The following is a 22,500-nucleotide window of genomic DNA, read 5'->3' as shown; positions in this document are numbered from 1 at the left end:
TCTTTCATATAACACAGTTAACTTCCTATCCTTAAGCCCTTCTTGATGCATTTGAATTGTATAAATATATTCTTAAAGCCAAATTATTTAGTTCTCTAGCTTCCTTTTATTATGATTTTAGCTTAAATAATTACAAAGTATTAAATAATTTCAGTAATTCACCATAGCTCTTTTAGTCATTTTTAGTGTATAAAATGTGGTATGTTAAGAGATGATTTTCTTTTAATTGTACAGTTATGTATGTAATACATACAAATTAATAGATGTTAAAATCTTAACATATTAAAAAGTTTTTATATGAAGGAAGGTCATTTTAATACCTTCCTCCCTTCTTATATAAATAAAAAGCAAGCCAGTAGACTCATATCGGCATTCTGTCATAGCCCCCCAAAATCAAGAATAATATCAAGTGGTTTATTTTCACATTTTGTTGTGACCTTTTAATTTATTTATAGATCAATAGAAAGTATAATTCCTCAACTATGCCTCAACTAAATCTCCCAAATAGGAATTTGTTAAAATCTTTGGTGTTATTTCAAAAGATATATACATACCATATATGTTACAGATGTAATTCATCAGAATATATTATGTTTCTGCTTATATAGCACTTTTTCATCCTAATATAGTGTAGTGAAATCGTTACAGTTTAAATTTGATCAGATCATATCTTGTACTTTTCAAGATCACAGAGCTACTCTCTGTAATCATATACTGGTGTTTATCATTATGTTTTAAGTAATGTTCTAATTGATTTGACAATATATTTCTTTTAGCTTTCTCCTTAGAGAATTCTAGTTTTGAAACCAAAAGTATAGAAAGTGCTACTCTTTTCATTATTTGCAATGTTCTTTTATATAACTTTCATCGAAGGGAAATAATTGGTTTCAGGTATAACAAATATTTGAAGGTTTATTTAATATTGTAGCTTTCCAGAATATTGCAAAAAGAATATTTTGGGTAAAAATAGATGAAAAAGTTAATTTTCCTTTTGTAGAATATAATTACTCTACAATATTTTGTGGGCATAACAAATTCAATTTGAAAATTTCATTTCTGGTTAATTTTTCAAAATAATCCTACTTAATTTTTCAAAATAATATTGAAATAACTAACAATTTATAGTTTCAAGTATTAGTGAAATTATATATAGGTATAAGTGTAACACTCCTATGCTTATAGATAATGTGTCCCTATTTATCAATCCATCTAAAATAAAAGTTAAATAATTAAATTATTTTATCACTATTTGAGCAATATCTAAATGTATGCATTTAAGCAATATTCAGTCTTGAGTAAAAACAATATGGATGTTGATTTTAGTCATCTTCAGCTCCTTTATTAGGCGGTGGACTGCCATCTATTGACTCATAGTAGCCCTCACACATAAGTATGCCATCAGTCAGAGCAATGACCAAGTAATGAACTAGGTTACAATCGCTACTATATATTCATTTAAACCTGTGTGCTGAAACTCTGCAACTTTGTACTTAATAATGGGTTTATTTTTTTAAGCAAAATGTGTCTATTTCTTACTCCAAGTGAATTTTTTGGGGGGTGGGAGGGTTTGATTAATATATCCAGTTGGGAAATCTTTACATTTGAGAGCTTTTCAGTTGCTTTTATCTGCTTCTCCATCAGTAAGACTAGAATGACATTTACAGAGCAACTTCAATTCACAACTACAAATTAAGATCTATCTAGGAGTCACTTTATAAAAAAAGAAAAAGTTACTTAATATTATTTTTAAAATACATAAAAAGATGAAGTTGACTAATATAACTGAACTTCTAAAATGTTCCTAATGAAAAATTCCTGAAAACATATTCTAAAAGAGAAAGTTCTAGAAATGCTCACTTTTCAACAATTTTTTGAGATAAAAACTAGTCTTTTTAACAACTTCAATCTGAATAGAATAGCTTTTCAACCAAATTTGACTTCACTGTATTAGTAAAAACCAGGACCTAATTTTAAAGAATTTATGCTAACAAAATTTTAAATTGCTTCATACAGACACACTCTATGACAACTGTATGATTATGCCATTTTATTTATTGTTTAATGATTGTGTAATTTAATATTTAGATTATTGATTTAGAAGCCTATGTGCGAAAAGAAAAAATATTTTTATTTAGCAATTATATACTTTTCTGGAACAGTTAATATCTTTGTTTCCTTAAAAAGTTTAGAAACTTTTAAAAATCTTTTATTACTATGGTTCTATTCTTATACTTTAAGTTCCACTTTATTTTCAAATTATTTTGTAGAACCTGACTTTACATGTTCTTTTTCTTTCATGTAATTCATTTTAGCTAAAAATTTCCCTCTTTAACTATTCAAGAAGGAAAGTCCCTTCCCCCATTCCTTGTCATTTCTAGTCTCATTTATATTAAAATTAAATAATTTATATTAAAACTCTAGGCCGATATGGCCACTGGCAGAGTTTTATAGCCAACAGAATTTAATTCATAAATTCTGTAATTTGATGTGTATTAGACATTTTGTTAATCTTGCTTTTAGTCTACTCACTTCACAATGTAAACAGGAGTTTGCTATTTGGAAGCTATATGTGTTAAGAACCAAAAAAAGACAATGTATCCTTTATGTTTAATTTTGTGCTTTGATTTTTTTGTGAGTGTTGTTATAGTGAATTATAACCATGTTGGCTTTAACTAAAGCTTTCAAGAGGAAGCAATTGTAGCTTTCTTTGGAAAAATAGAGTTTTAAATTTTTTTCATGTTGTTTTAGAATGGTTAGAATTCATACATTAAAAATCAAAATATTTGTTCTCAGAAGAAAGGAAGAGAAATGAGTTTCCTTGTCTTCCTTTCTGACCCAGGAAAGGCTTCTGACCAAAGTTGACTAGTAAGCAATACTAGTCCTACCTGAACCAGTTGAATGGCAAAGTCTATCTTATGGACCATAGTTAACAATATTCTATTTCATTTTGACACTCAGTTTTCTCCTCTTGCCTGGAAACATCAATTTAGGAATGTATTTTCTCAGTTTTCACAGTATGAGAATGTTTTCACAGTATGAGTTTTACACTAAATGAGAATTTTATCCTCTAAAGACTTCTATGCCTTACCATAGAGGGTAACCTTTAATTGTCATCAGTTTGGTATTTAACTTTAGAACTGCTTTATAATCCAGAAGGAATAAGAAAGTGGAGTTATGTTCTAATGCCATAGCTGTACAAAAATCCGGGATTGTGATTTAAGATAAGGTAGATAATGATTTTCGAACTGTACTCTACTAAAATGCATTTAAAAAAAAAAATAACAAAGTGAGAAGTAAAAAGTCACCCCAGAATCTTTTCATGTAAAAAGTACATCTCTCCTTTAGTTGAAGGATTAAAAAATATATATGGAATACTAAATATTTTTATTTTTCTGAGAGCTCCTTGGCTACATAAGCAGACCTATTAAACTAACAAGAACCTTTTCCACTTAGTGTATATCAGTTGAAAGGGTTTTCTTTTATTGTGTGTTTCTGTGTGAATGTTCGTAAGCACACATATGTATGTGTATGCACATGCATACACGCAGAGATAAAGGGAGCAAGAATGTGGGAGATTTAAAAAGAATAAGATGTGTCATGTACATGGACCAACTCCTCACAATAAATATTACATGCCACAAACATGTACTAATAAAAAAATGTTTAGGGGGCCTGCCCCTTAGCTCAGTTCTTTAAGTGGCTGCTTCAACAAAGCAGTCAGGCTCAGGTTGCTGTGGTTCGATCCTCACAACTCAAGCAGTCAAACCTGCCCTGAAGGCATTGGGAGGAAAAAAAAAAATGTTTAAATCAAATGTTAACTCTAAGGCCTAGTTCTTACTCTACTTTGGAATTTTTTCTTTTATAATTTTTGAAGTAACATGCAGGCTTTCTAAACTAACACTTTTTAAGTTCTTTTCGGAATATTTTATTTTTATAGTTCCGCTCATTTTGGCAACTTGAAAACCAAAAATACTTCTGTTCTCTCTGTATCTGGTACTACTGTTTCACTGTTTTGATTGACCAGATGTTGCTATTAAGACATTATATCTCTCTCAGATTTTCAGAGAAATAATTTCCATTAAAAATTCCCTTAAGGGGCCAAGGAGATGGCTCAGTGGAATAAGTGCTTCCCTGGCAAGCGCAAGGGCCTGAGTTCAATCCCTGGTTCTGCAAAAAAAAAAAAAGGAAAATTCCCTTAAGACTAAAATACTGCTAAGGTGAATGTTATTGTGCTCTGTTGATTCAGAAGGTACATGACTGCTCTGTAGTACTTTGAGCCCCATCGAGCCCCATTCTTTCATGATAGTACTATACAATAAATGTAATATTGTTAACTATGGTCCAGGTGACTTGGTGTCTGAATAACAAGATCTTTTTCTTTCTTCAAGTTCTGGGGATCAAACCCAGGACTTCATGCATGCTAAACACGTGCTCTGTCACCAATGAGATACTCCCTCGATCCCAACTAGAAATTTTTGAAACACCATGATGACTAGTTATAATACTCCAGCTATGATAGAACAAAATTTAAAAAAAAATTTCAAGTGGAAGTTGATGTAATTTTATATTTATATTATACATTTACTTTGTTCTTAAGGTCAGAATTATTCTAATAATTTGTTTTCGAATCTTAATCATGTCTTGAATTTACCATAAAAAAAATTATAACATTTAGAGAATAAGCCAACTGATTTTTTTTTTTCCTTCTTGATTTTTTTTTTTTTTTTTTTCCAGTACTGGGATTAAACTCAGGACCCTGTGCTTGCCAGGCAAGTGTTTATTCTACTGAGCTATCTCCCCGGCCCAACTGATTTTTTTTAAATCTTAATTTCACTGGCATGTTGGACCACATTTTGCCAGAACTTATCATTGGAAGCAATTGGAAAATGCAATTTTCATTTTCAAAGCAAATGAAACCTGGAGTTATCAATCTGAATAAATGAGATTCTTTCAAAAATAAATACTATTTGCTAAATCATCAAAAAGCCGTTTTCTAAAGCTTCTGTAAAGGAAACTGGTAAAAGTGAACGCTGACTTACAAATGTACATTATTTTTCCACTTATTTTCCCAGATATTAAAGGCTCCTATATATCATACTTACTTTTGAATGAGGGTAGAATGAAGTGACTTAGATTATGATATATTTTATGTACATTTATTGAGGTACATAAGATAATCTTAGTGTTTTCTTCTTTTGAAAGAAATACTGAGATATGTACTCCTTCAGAGAGAATTCTCGACATATTTGATCTTAAATATTTTAGTGAAAAATTGATTTGGTTTAAATTGAGAATCATTGTATTAGGATTTTTTTCTTATGTTAATATATTTAAATAATATGTATGACAGTTGTAATGTAGATTTAGGTGTTTAAGGTAATGTATGCAGCATTCATACAGTTTAGAAAAGATGTTTTATAAATGTTTTGTCCTAGAAGCAAATATGCTTTTGCCATTTTCTAAATATCTTCAGTGATCTAATCCTCACTCATAAAGGTTTTTGTTATTTTAGAATAATACATGTTGCTCAATAAAAATTGAATCTGAAATTCTGTAAGAACAAGAACTTCCTCTCTTAATTTGACAGAAAAAGTCCCTGTGCTTTTTTTGTCTGCTTCAGAGTGGCTGGGAAAAAAGATTAATACATTTAGGAATTAACATTTATCATACAAGCTTCAAGTATTAGTTCTGCTTTTAAAAATTTAAAGAAATTCTTGTGATCATTTTCTTTTTTTTTTCTTTTTTTTGAGATAGTTTCACTATGCAATTCAAACTGGCCTAGAACCATACTACAGAGCCAGGCTGGCCTCAATCTCGCGGCAATCCTCCTGTCTCAGCCTCCCAAGTGCCAGGATTTCACACATGCATTGCTACACCTGACTCTGTTACTGAATTTTTTCCTGAGGATAAAAAATTGCATTTAGACTTTCTGTTACTCTTCTCTGTCTTTCTTATGTTCACTTTTACCTACATAAGAATTATATTTAGTTATTATAGGAGCAATTTCTTCTTAATTAAATATTGTAATTAAATTCCATTTCTAAGTGTTCATAATTTTAATATGTAGCATATTTTTAAAACTTGTATCTTTTTAAAAAACACATACATATTCATATAATCCCAAAAAAACTACAGGATTTTTTTTTATTTTTTGCTTACAACTCTGTACTTTGAAAGGGTGTCCTGTTGTAACAAAAATTAGTATCAGTATAAACAGATATCTTTAAATTTTTGAAAACTCATAGAATTTATCACTGTATAGTATCTGACAATAAGGATCACAAGTTCAAGCCCAGTCTGTGCAATTTATAGTACCTTGGCCTCAGATTTTTATTTTTTTTTATTTATTGATTTTTGTATTTTAGGGAAGGGTCTACAGGATGTTCAGGGACTCACTACTGGATCGGACTTGTAGTGATCCTCTTGTTTACAACCTCTCAAGAGCTGGGATTACAGGGCATAACACCACATCCAGTTTCAATTGTCCAGTCTCAGTTGCTGTCTCAGTGCACCCTGGGGGCGAGGCCAGCACTGTAGGCCCAGGGATAAACCCCCGGCCCCTTCAGATTTTTATACAGGCTAGTTACATAGCTCAATGAAAAGGTCCTAGGATTAATCCTTAATAATACCAAAAAGAAAAATCTGAAATATTGAATGATGCCTATTTTTTGTCACATTATATCTAACAAGCAGTATTGGAGAATAAATTTAACATATTTGAGATATATTCTTCATATGCATTTCAAACAGTAATTCATGTCATTCCTTAAAGAGTTATGTTCCAGGCAATCAAGATTTTTTTTTTTTTTTTTTTTTTGTCATTTTTCTGGATCAAGGTTGTCATACTTTGCTGCAACGAAAAAGGTAAATTAAGATACACTAGCAGGGACTGGGATTTGATCCCCAGTACCACATGCTGTGCCAGCCCCACCCCTATGCTGAGCTGGCCACCGAGTCTGGGCATGGTGGTACGCACCTGTAATCCCAGCACTGGACAGGCTGACAACGGGGATCACTACGGGTCCAAGCTGCATAGTGTGACCCTATACCAAATAAGTAAATAAAATTTTTAAAAAAGATACACTAGACCAATAATATTTGTATCAAACATTCCCTTTAGTAGTTGTCCATTTGAAAGACATGGTGGATTACAGTAATTCCTAACAAGTTTTAAGTATTTAGGAATCAGTTATAGTTATTATCAATCATAACCTTTAAAGGTTTAGGTCAATCATTTGAATAATCTGGAGGAAAAGATTCCTGAAAGGACCTCTTGACTTCTTAATTGAGTTATTATAAATAGTAAAAATTTCAGTAAACTAAAGTTGAATTAAGTTCAAGGTTTCAAAATCATTTTCAGTGACTAAAACTTAATTATTGTTTATATTTATCAAATCTTAGATTTGAAATGCATTCATCATTTTATCTCCCTATATCAGAAAGTCATGGCATTATCTATGGATTTGTATGCTTAATTGCTTACAGGTATTTTGAGGCTGGTGTTATGATCCTCAGAGCAACTTCTCTGATTTTTAAAATACATAGAAAATGCCATCTGAAGAAAATACTACATATTTAGAAGGCACTTAGTAAAACCAAAAAAAAAAACTTTTTAAAATACCTTTGCAATAAAATTACACCTTCACTTTAATTGGTGTAGTGGATACAAGGATCATATTTCAAAAGCAATTATTAGCTGATGTGGGGGACCACACCTCTAATCACAGCTATTCAGCGGGTGAGGCGAGAGAATCATGAGTTCAAGACAAGCATAGATAATTTACTGAGGCAGGAGAATCATGAGTTCAAGACCAGCATAAATAATTTAAAGAACTAAGGATATAGCTTAGATTAAGATACACTAGCTAGGACTGGGGTTTGATCCCCAGTACCACATGCCACGCCAGCCCCACCCCCATGCTGAGCTGGCCACCAAGTCCAGGCATGGTGGTGCACACCTGTAATCCCAGCACTGGGGAGGCTGAATACAGGAGGATCACTATGAGTGATCTTAAGGATATAGCTCAGTACCTCCCTAGATTTGATCCTCACTACTACCAAAACTATTTTTAAATGAGGTACTCAGAAATCAGTATTAACTTAGTAAAAATAATTCATATATATTGTAATCACAGTTTCTTGAGAAACTGAAGCAAAAAGATCAGAGATTTCAAGGTTAGCACTAGGAAACATTTCAAGACCTCAAAATTAAATGTGTAAAAGCCTGGAAATGTAGCTCAGTGCATAGACCCTGAGTTCCATCTCCAGTACCATCCCAAAACTTCATGTGTATAAGAATTGATAAACTACCAGATTATTCTTTATTCTTTTTTTCAAATAAAAGAACTAAATCTACTGAAGAGACTATAAGACACCTAACTTTGTTGTATATTCACACTTATAATTATTCATCCACTTTATATGATTATGTTCCTTTACATATATTTTTTGATTATTTGACATTTCTTTTCAGGAAAACTAAGTTTTGATTTGTGTCTTAACTTTGTTTGTACAATAAAAATCTCTATATTTTTGTCTTGCTTTGTTTATAGTTGTACCGTATTTCCTCTTTTCACTGAAGTCCTTAGGAAAATGTGCTATGAAATCTGGCCAGAAGGGCAGACACATTTCTGAGGAAATTACTAGGGAGTGTTTTATAATATAAAAGAATGCCAGCTTTTAAATTGAACTTTGGTTCAGAATTATGTATCTTAGATGTGCAAAAGTAGTTAAAATATTTAACTTATAAGAACTTCATTTTTTAATCTGAAAAGTAAGGATAATGTCTTAAAGATTTTTAACTATGTAATGAGATGATGAATGTAAAGTATTTCACACAATATCTGGAACATAGTCCATGTTATACACTGTATAAGTTCCATTACAGCTAACAGGTAGGCAGCTCACACCTGTGGAGATGGCCTGTGGACTGATATTCCAAATTTAGATTATTATGATGTCTTTTGCCCAGGATGGGGAGATACATAATGACCTTTTAGTCTCAGACTTCTAACCTTGTTTTTTTCTTATACTTACTTCAATTAAAAAACCTACAGGCAGTGTCTTCTGTTACAAAATTATTTCCCTCAGCTTTCATTTTCTATTTAGACTTCTCTTATTCTTTCCAAAAGTATAGATGATTAACTTTTAATTATGGAAAATTATTTTCATAATTTGGATTACCTAAAAACTCATTATAAAAACATTGAAAGTTAGACATAGGAGTCAAGGAGCTGGATGTTGAGGCAGAAGATTCACAAGTTCAAGGCCAACCTGGGCAACACAGTAAAACTTTGTCTCAGAACAAATCAAAATGAAGTGAAAGGTAAAAATGTGGCTCAGTGGTAGAGCACTTGCACTTGCCTACAATGTATTTTGACCTGGGTTCAATTCCCATTCTTAAAGAGAAAAAAAGAAAAAAATCACAAAAAATACTTAGGGTACTTCCTTTTCTAATGAAAATGATTATATGAAATACATACCATATATAAATATTTAACACATGCTTTACATGCATCTAGCCCTGGATTCAATCCCCAGAATTGGGGGAATGGGATATTATCACTTTGAAAAATATATTAAGCTAGGGCTGGGGATACAGCTCAGCCGCATAAGCGCCTGCCTGGCAAAAGCAAGGTCCTGAGTTCGATCCCCAGTACCACCAAAAAAAAAAAAAAAAAAAAAGTGTGTGTGTGTGTGTAAGTGTAATGTATGTGGTGATTGTGTTATCTGAATATAGTTGTATGTCATAACTATATAAGTAAAATTATATAAATACTTGCTTCCTGTGGAAATAATATGAATACAATGAAATCAAATAATTCACACACCAGTTATGGTACTTTCTGCTAGGTATAAAAGCTTAAATGTTAAATCAAATGAGGAAGGAAACAAAGTAGTGTATCACATTTTTTTTCATTTCCAAGTAAAACATCGTACTTTCACATGACTGATAACCAGAAAGTAGGCAGATTTCACAGCAAAATGTAGTGGTGTAAGAGCCAGATTAGCTCTACAGACTTCCAGTTGTATCTTATGTAGGTCCAGGTTTAAAATGGCAAAGTTCAGAGCTTTCCCAGTGCATGTGATGCATATTCTTTCAAAGAGCATCCTGTTCCACTTTAATTCCTTATTTTAAGGCATGCAAGGGCTAAGGTGAAACATACTGTAAAAGTAAAAGAACATTACATTTTCCCCCTTTGAAACAGGTCCTTGCAGCTGTGGAATTCCTTGCCTTAGTGATTGGTGATTAAGTGTATTTCAGTAAAATAAGCAGGGTTTAGGAAGAGAGGATGATCAACTGTTGTAGATCATATAGAGTTACAGTCAAAATGAAAGTCTTGGGCTTTATTTGAATTCCCTGTACATTAGCTGATAAATACAATAATAGCTCTGATTCTGTTCTATAATTTTTCAGTAGAGATGTGTATACAGTTACACTGAAATACATAAGCAGATTTGAGTATGTTAAGCATTTTATATTTTTGGAAGATATATGTTAATGTGATTTCTGTGTTTTAAGTCTACGCCAGTAAACCTTCAGACAAAATATCCATGAATTCACATGTGTGTGCATTCTTTTCTGTCGTTTCCCCTATATTCTCTCTCCACGCCCTCATCATTGCACCCTCCATCAAAGCTTGTAGTCCTTTCCATCTGTGTACTAAAAGGTTTCTTTGTAAACCAGGCCATTTGTCCATCATTGTTTGGGGTCCAAACAGTGGTAAGATACCCTGTCACTGATCCCACACACTATGAATGGCAGCCCCTCTCCGGACAATTGGTGGAGGGACCAAGAAATATTCCTGAGAGGATTATTTAACCTTTCAATTTAGAGGGCACAAAGCCTGGCTGATTAATGAACTTTCTGATGGGTGCTGATAAGCGGATCTATTTCTTTATTTCCCTTAAAAGTGATTCCTTCTTCTGCCCATATTACTATAATCTTAAACATAAAATGGCAAATAGATTAAAAAACATCACTAAAGAGTTTATCTGGCTAGCAAACTGAAGGAGCTAAATTAAAATTGGTAATGACAGCAGTGGCTCAGCCTCATATATGATTTTTAAATGCCCTGTGTATTTTGAAGAGACTTATTCTCTAGCTTGCCTGGTAATGACTGCTTTTGGTGCACAGTCTGGGGCTGGCTTCAGTTATCCCCACCCCCCGCCCAAAAAAATGAGTTGTGTTATCTGGATGGCTGCAGACACATACGCATCCCCCTTTCTCACTGCATGGGCAGACAAGGTCGATAGCATTACAAGGTATTTGTGGCAGTGCTTGTTTCAGTTTTCAGAGCTGCCAGTTTCCAGGCGGATTTGAATTACAAAAGAAGAAGCTGGCATGAAAATTGAAAGGTTTTATCGGCTGGTCTGAAGCCTCATAGCACATTGCTTATTTATGCAGTCCATTTGCACCAGGAAATATAAAAAGGAAATACATTTTAAAAATAAGGCCATAAAGACCCAGATATGTTTAAGATGGCAAATAAAATATAGATACCTATAATATCTTTCCAGGAAACGATTTTCACTTAATGTTGCACATTACTTCAGAAGAGCATTTATGTTGCTGTCATAAATTTGTGCGTTTGTGTCACTATGTAGGTAGTCTCTGGGGATTAAGAAGGAAGCCTTTGCTAACTTACTTTAAAATTAAAATAGACGAGGGATAGCCGTGCAGTTTGAGAGCTACATTGCAAGTATTTAAATAGGATGGTAAATTAAACTTAAACTAACATTTTTGCATTCCATGTAAAATTAGATATGGCCCAGTGAATAAATGCCACTACCTTTAGAGAAAATTGGGATGCTTTTTAAGGCATGAAGATTTGGAGCATTCAGGAAGTGAATTACTGTGATCCTTACTGTCTTGCATATGTTCATTGTTCTGTACTTACCTTTTTTGTTATTGGGGTTGTTTTGGTGGAGTGCCTTATTTCCAGAAAGAAAGATCATAAAGCAGTAAGTTTAATAGGTCCTTTTAATAAAACTTGTGCTTTTATTTTAGCCTGGAAAGGTACTGTATTTTAGGTTTTACCAAGTGCTTGATGTTGTAAATATGTAATCTTCTCACTATTGGGATTTATACCAACAATTTACATCTGTTTACATTGCTTTAACATAGTTTTGATTTCCAAAAAAAAAAAAAAAAACACTCATGCAATCTGTTAAACTCTTAATTACATAAAATGAAGATGTATGTATACAAACATACTGTAGTGCAACACCTTGAATAATGAATGGCTTTACCACTGGTCATTCACAACTTTTCAACTCATTGGTTTATAAAACTTAAGTGTATCTAAAAGACAGGGAGGAAGTTCTCTCTGTATAGAAAATATCAAATCAATAAAGCAGCACATTTTGTTCTGCTGCAATTCAAATGAATACTGTTTAAGAAGCCATTTTCCAATAAAGCAAATTACTCTCAGCTAAACCATGAGAGATAGTTTTTTGTAATTCTTGTTTTTACCAGTGTCTGGTACCTTTCTCGTGTTTTCACAACCTAGACTAATTATTTCATGTATTTTTTTAAAAACAGAGGAAATATCAAAAGCATACACATCTGCTGCATGCTAATGATGTGCTGTACATTTTTTTCATGAATTTTCATAAGGATTTTTTCTACGTAGCATGTGTGGCTTAATGATGTAATCACCCGATAGACTAGAAAATGCTCCAAAGGAGACGTTCCGGTCTGTTGTGTACATAATACATGTTTCAGAAATCTGCCTAATTAAGGAATTACCCAATGGATTGAGAATCTGTTGGGTATATGTCATTTTTAACACATAAAAATATTATATGTATATGATGTGTAGTTTTTAATGCTGTTTTTTGGATGTGGGAGAAATGTCTATTGGACAAGTGAATTTTTTTTTCACTAAGAAGAAAATAAAAAGCTTAAAAATTGTTCATGAAAGAAGCATTGCTTTAAGATAATTCCTAAGTCTTCAGCTTGGGGAGAAAATTTCCTTCCAGTATTCCTCAAAGGGACATAATATTGTGAATATTTGCCAGAACAGTATGCATGTGAAATGCTTTGTCCAAAACCATAGTACGAATAGGCTAAGAATATAGGTCCTTCACAGGAAAGGATATCAACCTGTGCGCTGCTAATAGCATAGGTTGTCATCATTGCTTTCTCTGGACTTAGCTTTGGTTCCATTAACATCCTCTAAAAAATGGTTACCCATCTTTTAAATCTCTTCCTTTGATTCCTTTAAGACCCTAATAATGACATTGTGGTTATGTTCCTTGGATGTGGTGTTTTGTTTTGTTTTGTTGGTTAGTTTTGGTTTTGTTGTGGCAGGATCTCACTAGGTTGGCTTTCAACTTGTAATCCTCCTGTCTTAGACTTGCAAGTGCAGAGATTATAGATGAGTGTTGGCGTTGTAGATATATGCCACCAGGCATTTATATGTAAATGTTACCAAAGGAAAAGGAGAGCATCCATTCTTCTTTCCTTGACCACTTTTTATAAAACTAAGTACAATAATTAGAGAACTATGTCTTGCTTTAGAGTAGCTAATAAAAAGCATTCTCTAAACAATGAAAAATATATTTTGAATTCAGCCTTTTTCCTACTGAAATATCAAATTTGAGTTGCTTCAATTAATGGACTTGGAATGTTACTACAAACTTTTGGTTTGGGATAACATTTTCTTGATAAATCCTGTTTGTTCACTTGGGTTGGATTTTTCAGATGAATGTATGTTGAAAGGGCTGTACTGTTACTGAATTGATTGAAACAATAGATTGATTTGGAAACATTTTGAGAAAATGAAGTTCTTAAATATAAAAATGATATATTTAAGAAATACATGTGTAAATGCAATTTGTTTTGAAAGAAGTTCTACTTTTCTCAGTATTATACTATAGTTGTGATACACTAAGTATTTAATGTACTTTTAATATTTGTTCATAGAATCAATGGAGTAAAAAAATGTATAGTCTAGTCTTCTAGCATACATGTGATTCCTAAAAATATATTTTACATTCACAAGGGTAGAAATTTTTCTTTAATTAGTGAAATTGATTGCATATTCTTTATAGTAATGAGCTTCAACTAGATGCAAGCCCTCATTGGATCAAAGTCAGTTTAGATAAGGGCAGCTCAAGGTCACAAAGGGAGATGCCCAGCAGGTTCATTTGCATTAAAAATTGCTGTTAAAAATAGGACACTGAGGCAGCTCTAGCATTTTGATCTCTTGGCCTTTGTCATGGAGATTCCTAGTAGTGAAGGGAGTAAGGCCAGTGTCCCAGATAATGATTAACTGTTTTAATGGCATTCATTCATTCATTCCACACTAACTACTCATGCAGAAAAAAGGGTTATGTAAAATGACATTAGAAGAAAATCATTTGTAATCGTTGCATCGGGCTGCACTTTGAGGAGACATTAGGAGTAAATCCGTGGCGTGGTAGGCTTATGCTTTATCTTCTGATATTTACTGAGTTTACTGGTGCATGAAAACCTTTCAGCAAGAATAGCAGATAGGATGGACCTTTCATAGGTAATGCTATCTACCAGGTTATTACTTCTATATATTGATAGTAAAGTAATATCTAAGATATCACCCTACAAATATAGATTATTTAAATGTCTGTAACCAAGGGGAAAAAAGACTTGCTTTCGTAAATAGTTCATTTGATATCCATTGGGTTAAAAATCTTCAGATAAAATTTTTTACTTTTAAAAAAACTTGAGAAAACTGCATTTGTTCTCTTACATTTAACTTTCGTTAGCAGAAAGCATATAAGCTAGAACCCTGAACTTGGAGCTAATCAGCTCACATTAAAGTTAGACCTTTACTATTAACTAAAAATAAAAACATGCACCAATACAGAAATATTGAGTCACAAATTTCTAACACTTTAAGTGACATAAAGGTTTTGTTAGATCCTAGTATAAAAACTTGTCTGCTAGAAATCACTATTGGGTTTTCAGTACTATATTCTAATACAGATATGTTCTCTAATTAGTAAGATCTAGGCTGGTTTCATTCCTGTACAGTCCAAGTACATGATAGTAAAGTTAAAGTGTGGGGGGGGCAATAAAAAATAAAGTGTGTAGATAGCATTTGTCATTTTATTTACTAATTATTGTGAAACAGTTTAGAATTTCATAGTACAATATGAATACTGTTGCTATTCTTATACTAATGGAAGTTTTTAACTAGTGACATTAAGATGAATGAACAACCACATGTTTGCATTTCCTCCAAGGCCATAAACAAACAGTGAGGCTGTATTTGATCTTACTTTCAAAATAAAATAACAAGTGTCACCATAAAACATCATTTCAAACTCTTGATTAACAAGAATCTTTTCATCTTTGGTATCGTAAGACTGAGTTCATTTTCTGTTTGCATTACTTCCCAATTTTGCAAGAATATATACCACACTGTCATCGTGAACTAGAAGAGACACTAAGGAAGCTGGCATAAAAATTAGTAGGCCAGAGAGATAACTCAGTGGACTAAAGTGCCTGCTTAGGCAAGTTTAGGCAAGTGCAGAAACCCCTTGATCCTTAGCACCACATGCTGCACCAGCCTCGCCCCCATGGCTGGCTGAGCCTGCCAGAGTCCAGGGTGTGGTGGTACATGCCTGTAATCCAGTGCTGAGGGCAGAAGGATCACCATGAGTCCAAGCTGCATAATGAGACCCTGCAACAACCAAATGTTTTTTAAAAATTTAATAGATTCCCAGTGTATCTGTATTTTATTAATAATAGCTAAAATTTATTGGATGTTTACTATGAGCTAAGATCATTAAATGTCTTACCTCATTATTCATTCATTAAGATTGTATTTACTGCGCTCTTACTGTATTCCTCGCTCTGTTCTAGAAGCTAGAGTATAACAGTAAACAAAAGCAGACAGAAATGCTGGCCCTCACAGAACTTAGCTTCTCTCTGCCTACTAGTTGGGGTGGGGTAGAATAGATAAAGTAAGTAAAATGTTTCATCTTTCAGATATGATAAATATTGTTGAGCTTTTTGGATTGGGGTATTGTTGAGTGGGTAGTTCTCAAAGGGGTTTAGAAGCTATGGCATGCCAATTGGAAGGAGCTAGCAACATTAAATAGGGTAGTTAAAAAGGCCTTACTAATAAGATGACAGCTGAGCCAAGTCTGGGAGGTGAAGCAGTATACCATGTTATGTGTGACAGAAGAGCAGTCCAGGTAGATGGCACAGCTGGTGCCAAACTTTGAGCTAGAAGTTTTTCTGGAATGTTTAGTTAACAGTGAAAACAGCTAATAGGATATGAAAATGTGCTCCCAGACCTGCAGCAAGGTGAGAAGAGTGGGGAAATGAAGTTGTAGGCCATTTTAAAGTTCTTGGGCTTTTTACAGACAGCAAACTGTTAGAAGTTGGCAGACTAAGGAGTTAATATGCTCTGATTTATTTGTGGAAAGATCATCCTACATTGAGAATAGACTGCAGAGGAGCGGGGACAGAAGCAGAAACACTGATTATAAGGCTCTTAAAATCCTCAAAATGAGAAGTAAGTAGCCAGACCTGGATACAGTGATTCAGTGGACAAAGAGGGTATATCTTACAGAGCCAGTAAGTATGACAGATGTATGATATGAAGTATATGTGAGAGACAAGTCAAGGTTGTTGATTTTTGGCCTAAGCAACTGGAAGCAGACTTGCTAATAATAAAATGGGAAAGATAATGGGAGGCACATATTTTGGGGGCAGGTTTTGGTTTTTGTTTCAAATGTGAGAACCCACACAGACTTTTTTTTATTATTAATTTTAATGAAATCGTAATGAGAGAGTTTCAAAACAGGTTTGTGGGACAGTTACAATAATTAATACATTGCATATTGTTGTCTTTGTAGTAGTTACTCAGAGTACAAGATGTAGGCATGATATCTTGTCTAAACACTATTAATACAAATCTTTCTTCTCATTGAACTAAGAGAAAGTATCTATATATCTATCCTGTTTGTATATACAGGTATATATATATTTTTTTCACTAAAAAATGGTCCTTCATTTATATCTCCCATTTTTATTTTGTTTTGTCAGAGATGGGTGTTCCATTGCCATTCAGGTACTGTAGGTGCTTGAATTCAGCATAATAACCCAATATAGTCCCATATCCACAATAGTAGTGGGTTATCAGCAAAACTGGCAATGTCAGAAGTTGTTGACTTGAGCATTTTACAGCTCAGCATATTAATATGGCTTTATTTTTTATACGTAGTGGCTATACTTTTCTGCTGGATGATTTAAGACCAAGTTAAAGTAAGACCTATATAACTAAAAATGTAACTTTTGTATCTGCAAGGTCAGTCAAATCCCCTAAGGATTTACCCTGAAATCATGTGCAGCAGTTTGTAGATCTTTTGGCAGTGTCAGCCATCTGAATAAGTCACAGCCATTGCTTGACCAGTTTGCTCTCTGTGAAATCCTGAGAGAATGTTTTCTCTCTAGGTGACTGTCCTTAGGCACACTATACATTGTCGATCACTCTGTGGACCCATAATCTCCTTGAACAGAAAATTTGGGAGACCACGGAGTTACAGGATGCTACAGTACAGGTTCTCTTACATCCTGAGTCCTCACAGACCTTGAAGGGCTAATGCCAAAACATTGGCTATCTTTATAGCCCTTCTTTTACTCTAATTTTTGATCTGCAGACTTAAGTTATTAACCATCCAGAAGAGAAGCTTAAATAGAGAATACAAATGTGCAGTTGAGAGATAATTCTTGCTAAAGGATAAATACATTAGAACTGTTACTTTATTAGACTAAGAATGAAATAAGTAAATTCAACAAATTCCATGAAAGTTTTGCTTTACATTTTCAATCAGTAACACAGATTTTCAATGTCTATTTTATACATCTTTATTGGCTATATAACTACTTTCCACTCTTAAAATTTTGACATCTTTAACTTTTGCTCATTTGCTACCTATTTATTTATTAAGCACTGTAGGTGTGGGTCAGCAAACTTTTTCTGTAAAATGTCAGATGGTAAATGTTTTAGCTTAATAAGCCATGTAGTCTTTGTCACAACTCTAGCCTTGAAACATGAAAATAGCTGTAGATAATCTCTAAACGGATATATGTGGCTATTTTCTAACAAATTTTACAGACACTAAAATTTGAATTTCACATAATTTTCAGGGGTTACAAATATTCTTTTTATTTTTGACTATGTAAAAATGTAAAAACTGACCAGGGATATAGCTCAGTAAAATAAGCACTTGCCTAGCAAGCACAGGGTCCTGAGTTCAATCCCTGGTACCACAAAAAATAAATACATAAAAATGTAAAAACCATTCTGAGTTTGCTGGCCATTCAACAACCAGAGTAGGCCAGATTTGGCCTATATACCATACTTTGCTGATCCTTGTTGCACATTCTGAACAAAGGGAGATGCAATGCACGAAACAAAAATTTCTATCCCTGTGCAACTTACATTATCTAATAAGGCAGCAAATAAGCAGAGATCAGTAACTACTTCAGTACACTGAAAGGTGATAGACAAGTGCTATAAAAAATTAGAAATAGTGTATGCACTAAAGGGAGGATCTGGAGTCCTGGGGATAGAAACAAATGTATTAAATAATACCCTTTGCTCTGAGGGGTCATAGGAATGTGCCTCTGGACAATTGTATAGTAACTCCTCTTTTCTTATGTCCTGTACATTTAAGGAAAAGCCAGAAGTACCATGGCAGTACAGGTAGTGCTTCTTTTGGGAAAACTTCTACTTGAATCCATACCAGTCAAGTCAGCTTCCAATGAACTACATAGCTCTATTGATATGATTCTCATTGGACTCTCTCATCATTGCCTCTTGGTTTATCTTGGCCTTTAGCATATGATTCAGGTCAATAGAATATCTTATTTGAGGGGTATAAACATGGCATAGTTTTCTCATTAATGAAGCCAGAAATCTTGCCTTAAGACAAATTGTATCATGTATTTGTATAAACACAGAATAATTTATAAACAAATTAATGTCCTTTTTAGAGAGCTTATTATTTGGTGGTGGATTGTTCTATTTATTATTAGTTACTGTCTCTGCTCAGAAGTTTCTGTTTTCCTTGAGTTTTCTATTTAAGGAAACAGGAAAAGTTTGAAGATTTTTATTTCCTATTCATCTTTTTCTTTCCTATGGCAAGAAACCCCGTACAAGCAACCTGCTTGCAACATCAAACAAAATTAATTGGCAGATGAGCTGTCTTTGTTTCTGGATTCAGTAATGAACATAAGAAATAAACTTATCCAAGTTCATGTCTAGCGCTGCCTCTTTTCCTCCAGTCTCTAAAACAGAAAGAGCAAGGATTAGATTTTTCTCCTCTTGATTAGACCTACACTTCCTCAGAGATCTTGTTCTGTTCACTGTCTCCTGCCTCCTGTCTTTTTGCAAGTTCTTCATCACTTTCTTACATGCTCAGGTCTCTCCTATCTAGAAAACAAACTCCTCCTAAGAATGCCCAGTCTAATCTGTCCCATGCTTCTCAAAGTAATACAGAACTACTCTCCCCCTTCCTTCAATGTGTATTTAATGTTTTTACATTTCTTACTGGATAATGTAATGTACATACTGAAAACTGGGTTAATTATGTGTACAATTTAATGAGTCAGTTATATGATACATACCCAGGTAACCACTTACATGTGGCAAGAAATAGATTGTACCTACTCTTAAAATTATGTGCCGTTCTCTCCCTATTAGAAGTAACAACCATCCCGACTTTTGTAATTAGTTCTTCATACTTTTTTTTTTTTTTTTTTACCATTGTATACATCGTTTTGGTATTTACCCTACTACATTCTACTTTTTCTACCCTCAGAATAATTTTAAATTTTTTAGTAAAGTTATTTATGAATAGTTACACATGAAATGGATGTTGCTCAACATTGATGTTATTAGGGCTCTGCTGTACCTCAACCTGATAGATCAGTTTATCCTTCCTGAACTTAGTTTTAAGGCCTGTACTTCTGTTTTTCTATGTCTCTGCACCCTTGAGCCTTTCTTTCTCTGTTCCTTCTTCTACAAGGTCCTCTGCCTGCCCCTTAAATGTTGCAGTGTCGCCAAGATTTTTATTCACTATCACTTTACATTAAACTCTAAGAAGCAGTATTTCAAAGCAATCTCCTACATAAAAAGCACTTTTAAAGAACAAGATTTGAACTGTCTTCTAACATTTGTTAAACCCTCACAAATACTTATCTTGCAGACCAAACCTGGCCCACCCAAAAAGCCAAAGACTCCTTCTGGACAGTCAGCCTTGGTGTATTGCTACAACTGTGCACAAAAAGGCCATTATGGACATGTAAGTTTGAGTAATATTTGGGCATTAAGTATTCTGTTGCCAGGGAGTGGTTGCTGAAAGATGAACTCAAAAAGAATATAATTCTGAATGCTTATTTGTTTACAAACTAACATTCAGAGGTAGACTTAATATATTTCCAACTAAATTATTCATCCTGTCCTTACCAGAGTGAGTCTATCAGAGCATATTTCTTTAATAACTTTAAATGTCTATGAAAACGAATATAGTTCATAAAGCCAGTCAGACAAATAATAGTCAACAATATGGTAGTAGTTCTCTTGAGTTCATATACTTACTGTTATTTTGACACAGGTACTTTATATTTTAAATATTCTACTTAGTTCTCCAGTTTTTCTTACTACTGTATTCAATTAAACTTGTAATCCCTGACACACAATTATGGGTAAGACAGAGATGTGGTGGACATTAATCTCCTGACCATTTGCCACATTAAGTATGAAACAGCAGCAGCTCATCCCAGAGACAACATGCAATAAAAAGACTCAGAACCCATATATGTTAGGAATTTTGAGGCAGAGGAAAAAGGACAGTGGCACAGAAAGTAGAGAACCCCTGTATGGCATGATTTATTTCTGTTCACCAGATAGACATCTCACAGCCTAGAAACCAAGGTAAATAGCAGATTGAATGGCAGGAGGGAGAGAGCATACAGAGGTTTAGAAGCCCTCAAAGTGAGTAGAGGGATGAACAATAAATGAGGTAATTGTAAGTCTCTTGAAATCCATCCATGACACTTTATTATATTGATCCTGAGAACACTGCATTATAGGGAGATAAAAAAGTTGGGAGAAGAAAAGGTGCTAAAACAGAATCCAGTAATGGATCACTTATGTTCCATTTTGAGGTAGCAGAAACAGAAGTGGGAGTGGATAGAATATGAAAACTAGGTTAAAACTTTGGTCCTCAGTTCTAATTTTTGCTCTACTGCCAATAACCAGGTAAGCTGAACATTATTTTTCTTCTTGTCCTTAATCTTTATCTCCAGAGCAAAGAGGATATACAGGAAATCTCTTGGCGCTGACATTTGGGTGCTGTTTCTAGTATGATCAAACTTATCCTGTGGTGATACAGATCCTACAGTATTCTTACTTCCTATTCTTTAGAATTCACATTGAAAACCTCATTAGAGAAGATTTCTTTTATAAAATTATCATCTCCAGATCTTTACTGCTCCATTCATTTATCCCTGTTAGCAATATTTAGAGAACATAGTCACATAAGTAGTCCCCTGACGCATAAGTCATACAGATATACAATTTATGCCTACTTACTTCTTTAAAGCAAAAGGTATGATTTTAGCATTTATGTTTGTTCAAAGAAAACAATTATAGTTGGGTACGTACGCTTACTAGTCTTTCCTGCTAGTATAAATAGGAAATCCATTAAAAACATTTGGAATTTATCCCCGAAATCTAGATTTAGATTATTTTTAATTTATAATAAAGCAAATTTGGCAACCTCATAACTGACATAGATGAAGAACTCTAAATTATCCAGCACTAATGAAGAAGATCAGTGGTGTGGCTAATCCAGAATAGTAGATAAATTATGTAGCCAACTATCAATTGTCTGTGCTAATGGAGGGGACCAGTGATGTGGATAATCAAAATATGATTTACATTTAACTTTGGAAAACATTTGTAGTACTGGATAGCTCTGTATAGTCATATCAGCCTAGACTGTCCAAATAGGAGAGGATGCATTGCAGACAGTTAAAGAGGACCCCTCCTCTTCAGTTTCTGAAATTCAGCCTTACAAATGTTATTATTAAATAGATTCTTCATGTGAAAGATACATTTCACTTCCATACTTCCATTCATTCTCCAGCTAGTAAGGCAAGAACAGTAGTCACTATATTAAATGACTACTCAGCAAGATATGAAAAAGGGTGAATAGGGGCTTCAAAGGTTCTGTTTATATAGGTAATAAATGAATGCAGCAAGATTTCTCATAATCATAATTTGATCCTATGTTGTATGATTAGAACTCAGTACAGAGCCGGCCAAAAAGCTCAGCGGATTAAAGCACCTGCAAGCAGATGCAAGGGCCAGGGGTTCAGTCCCTGGGCTTGCCATGCCAGCCCTGCCCTGGGGCATGCTGAAACAGCAGTTGAGACTAGGCGTGGTGGCATGTGCCTGTAATCCCAGCTCTTGGGAGGCTGTAAACAGGAGA

The 22,500-nt window shown here is 33.7% G+C and overlaps 1 protein-coding gene across 4 annotated transcripts in view; it reads left to right on the top strand.

The window, feature by feature from the left end:
• Zcchc7 (zinc finger CCHC-type containing 7) overlaps positions 1 to 22,500 on the top strand; it is a 267,651-nt gene that overhangs the window by 233,805 nt on the left and 11,346 nt on the right. For all 4 annotated transcript variants that reach the window (XM_004631980.2, XM_023716070.1, XM_023716068.1 and 1 more), the window contains exon 7: positions 20,212 to 20,307. In XM_004631980.2, the coding sequence (XP_004632037.1) occupies positions 20,212 to 20,307 (96 nt within the window). The remainder of the gene's footprint in view (positions 1 to 20,211; positions 20,308 to 22,500) is intronic.

Source organism: Octodon degus, unplaced genomic scaffold (assembly GCF_000260255.1).
Source record: "Octodon degus isolate 3935 unplaced genomic scaffold, OctDeg1.0 scaffold00045, whole genome shotgun sequence".
NCBI classification, from domain to species: domain Eukaryota; kingdom Metazoa; phylum Chordata; class Mammalia; order Rodentia; family Octodontidae; genus Octodon; species Octodon degus.
This window is presented reverse-complemented; position numbering and strand designations above follow the sequence as displayed.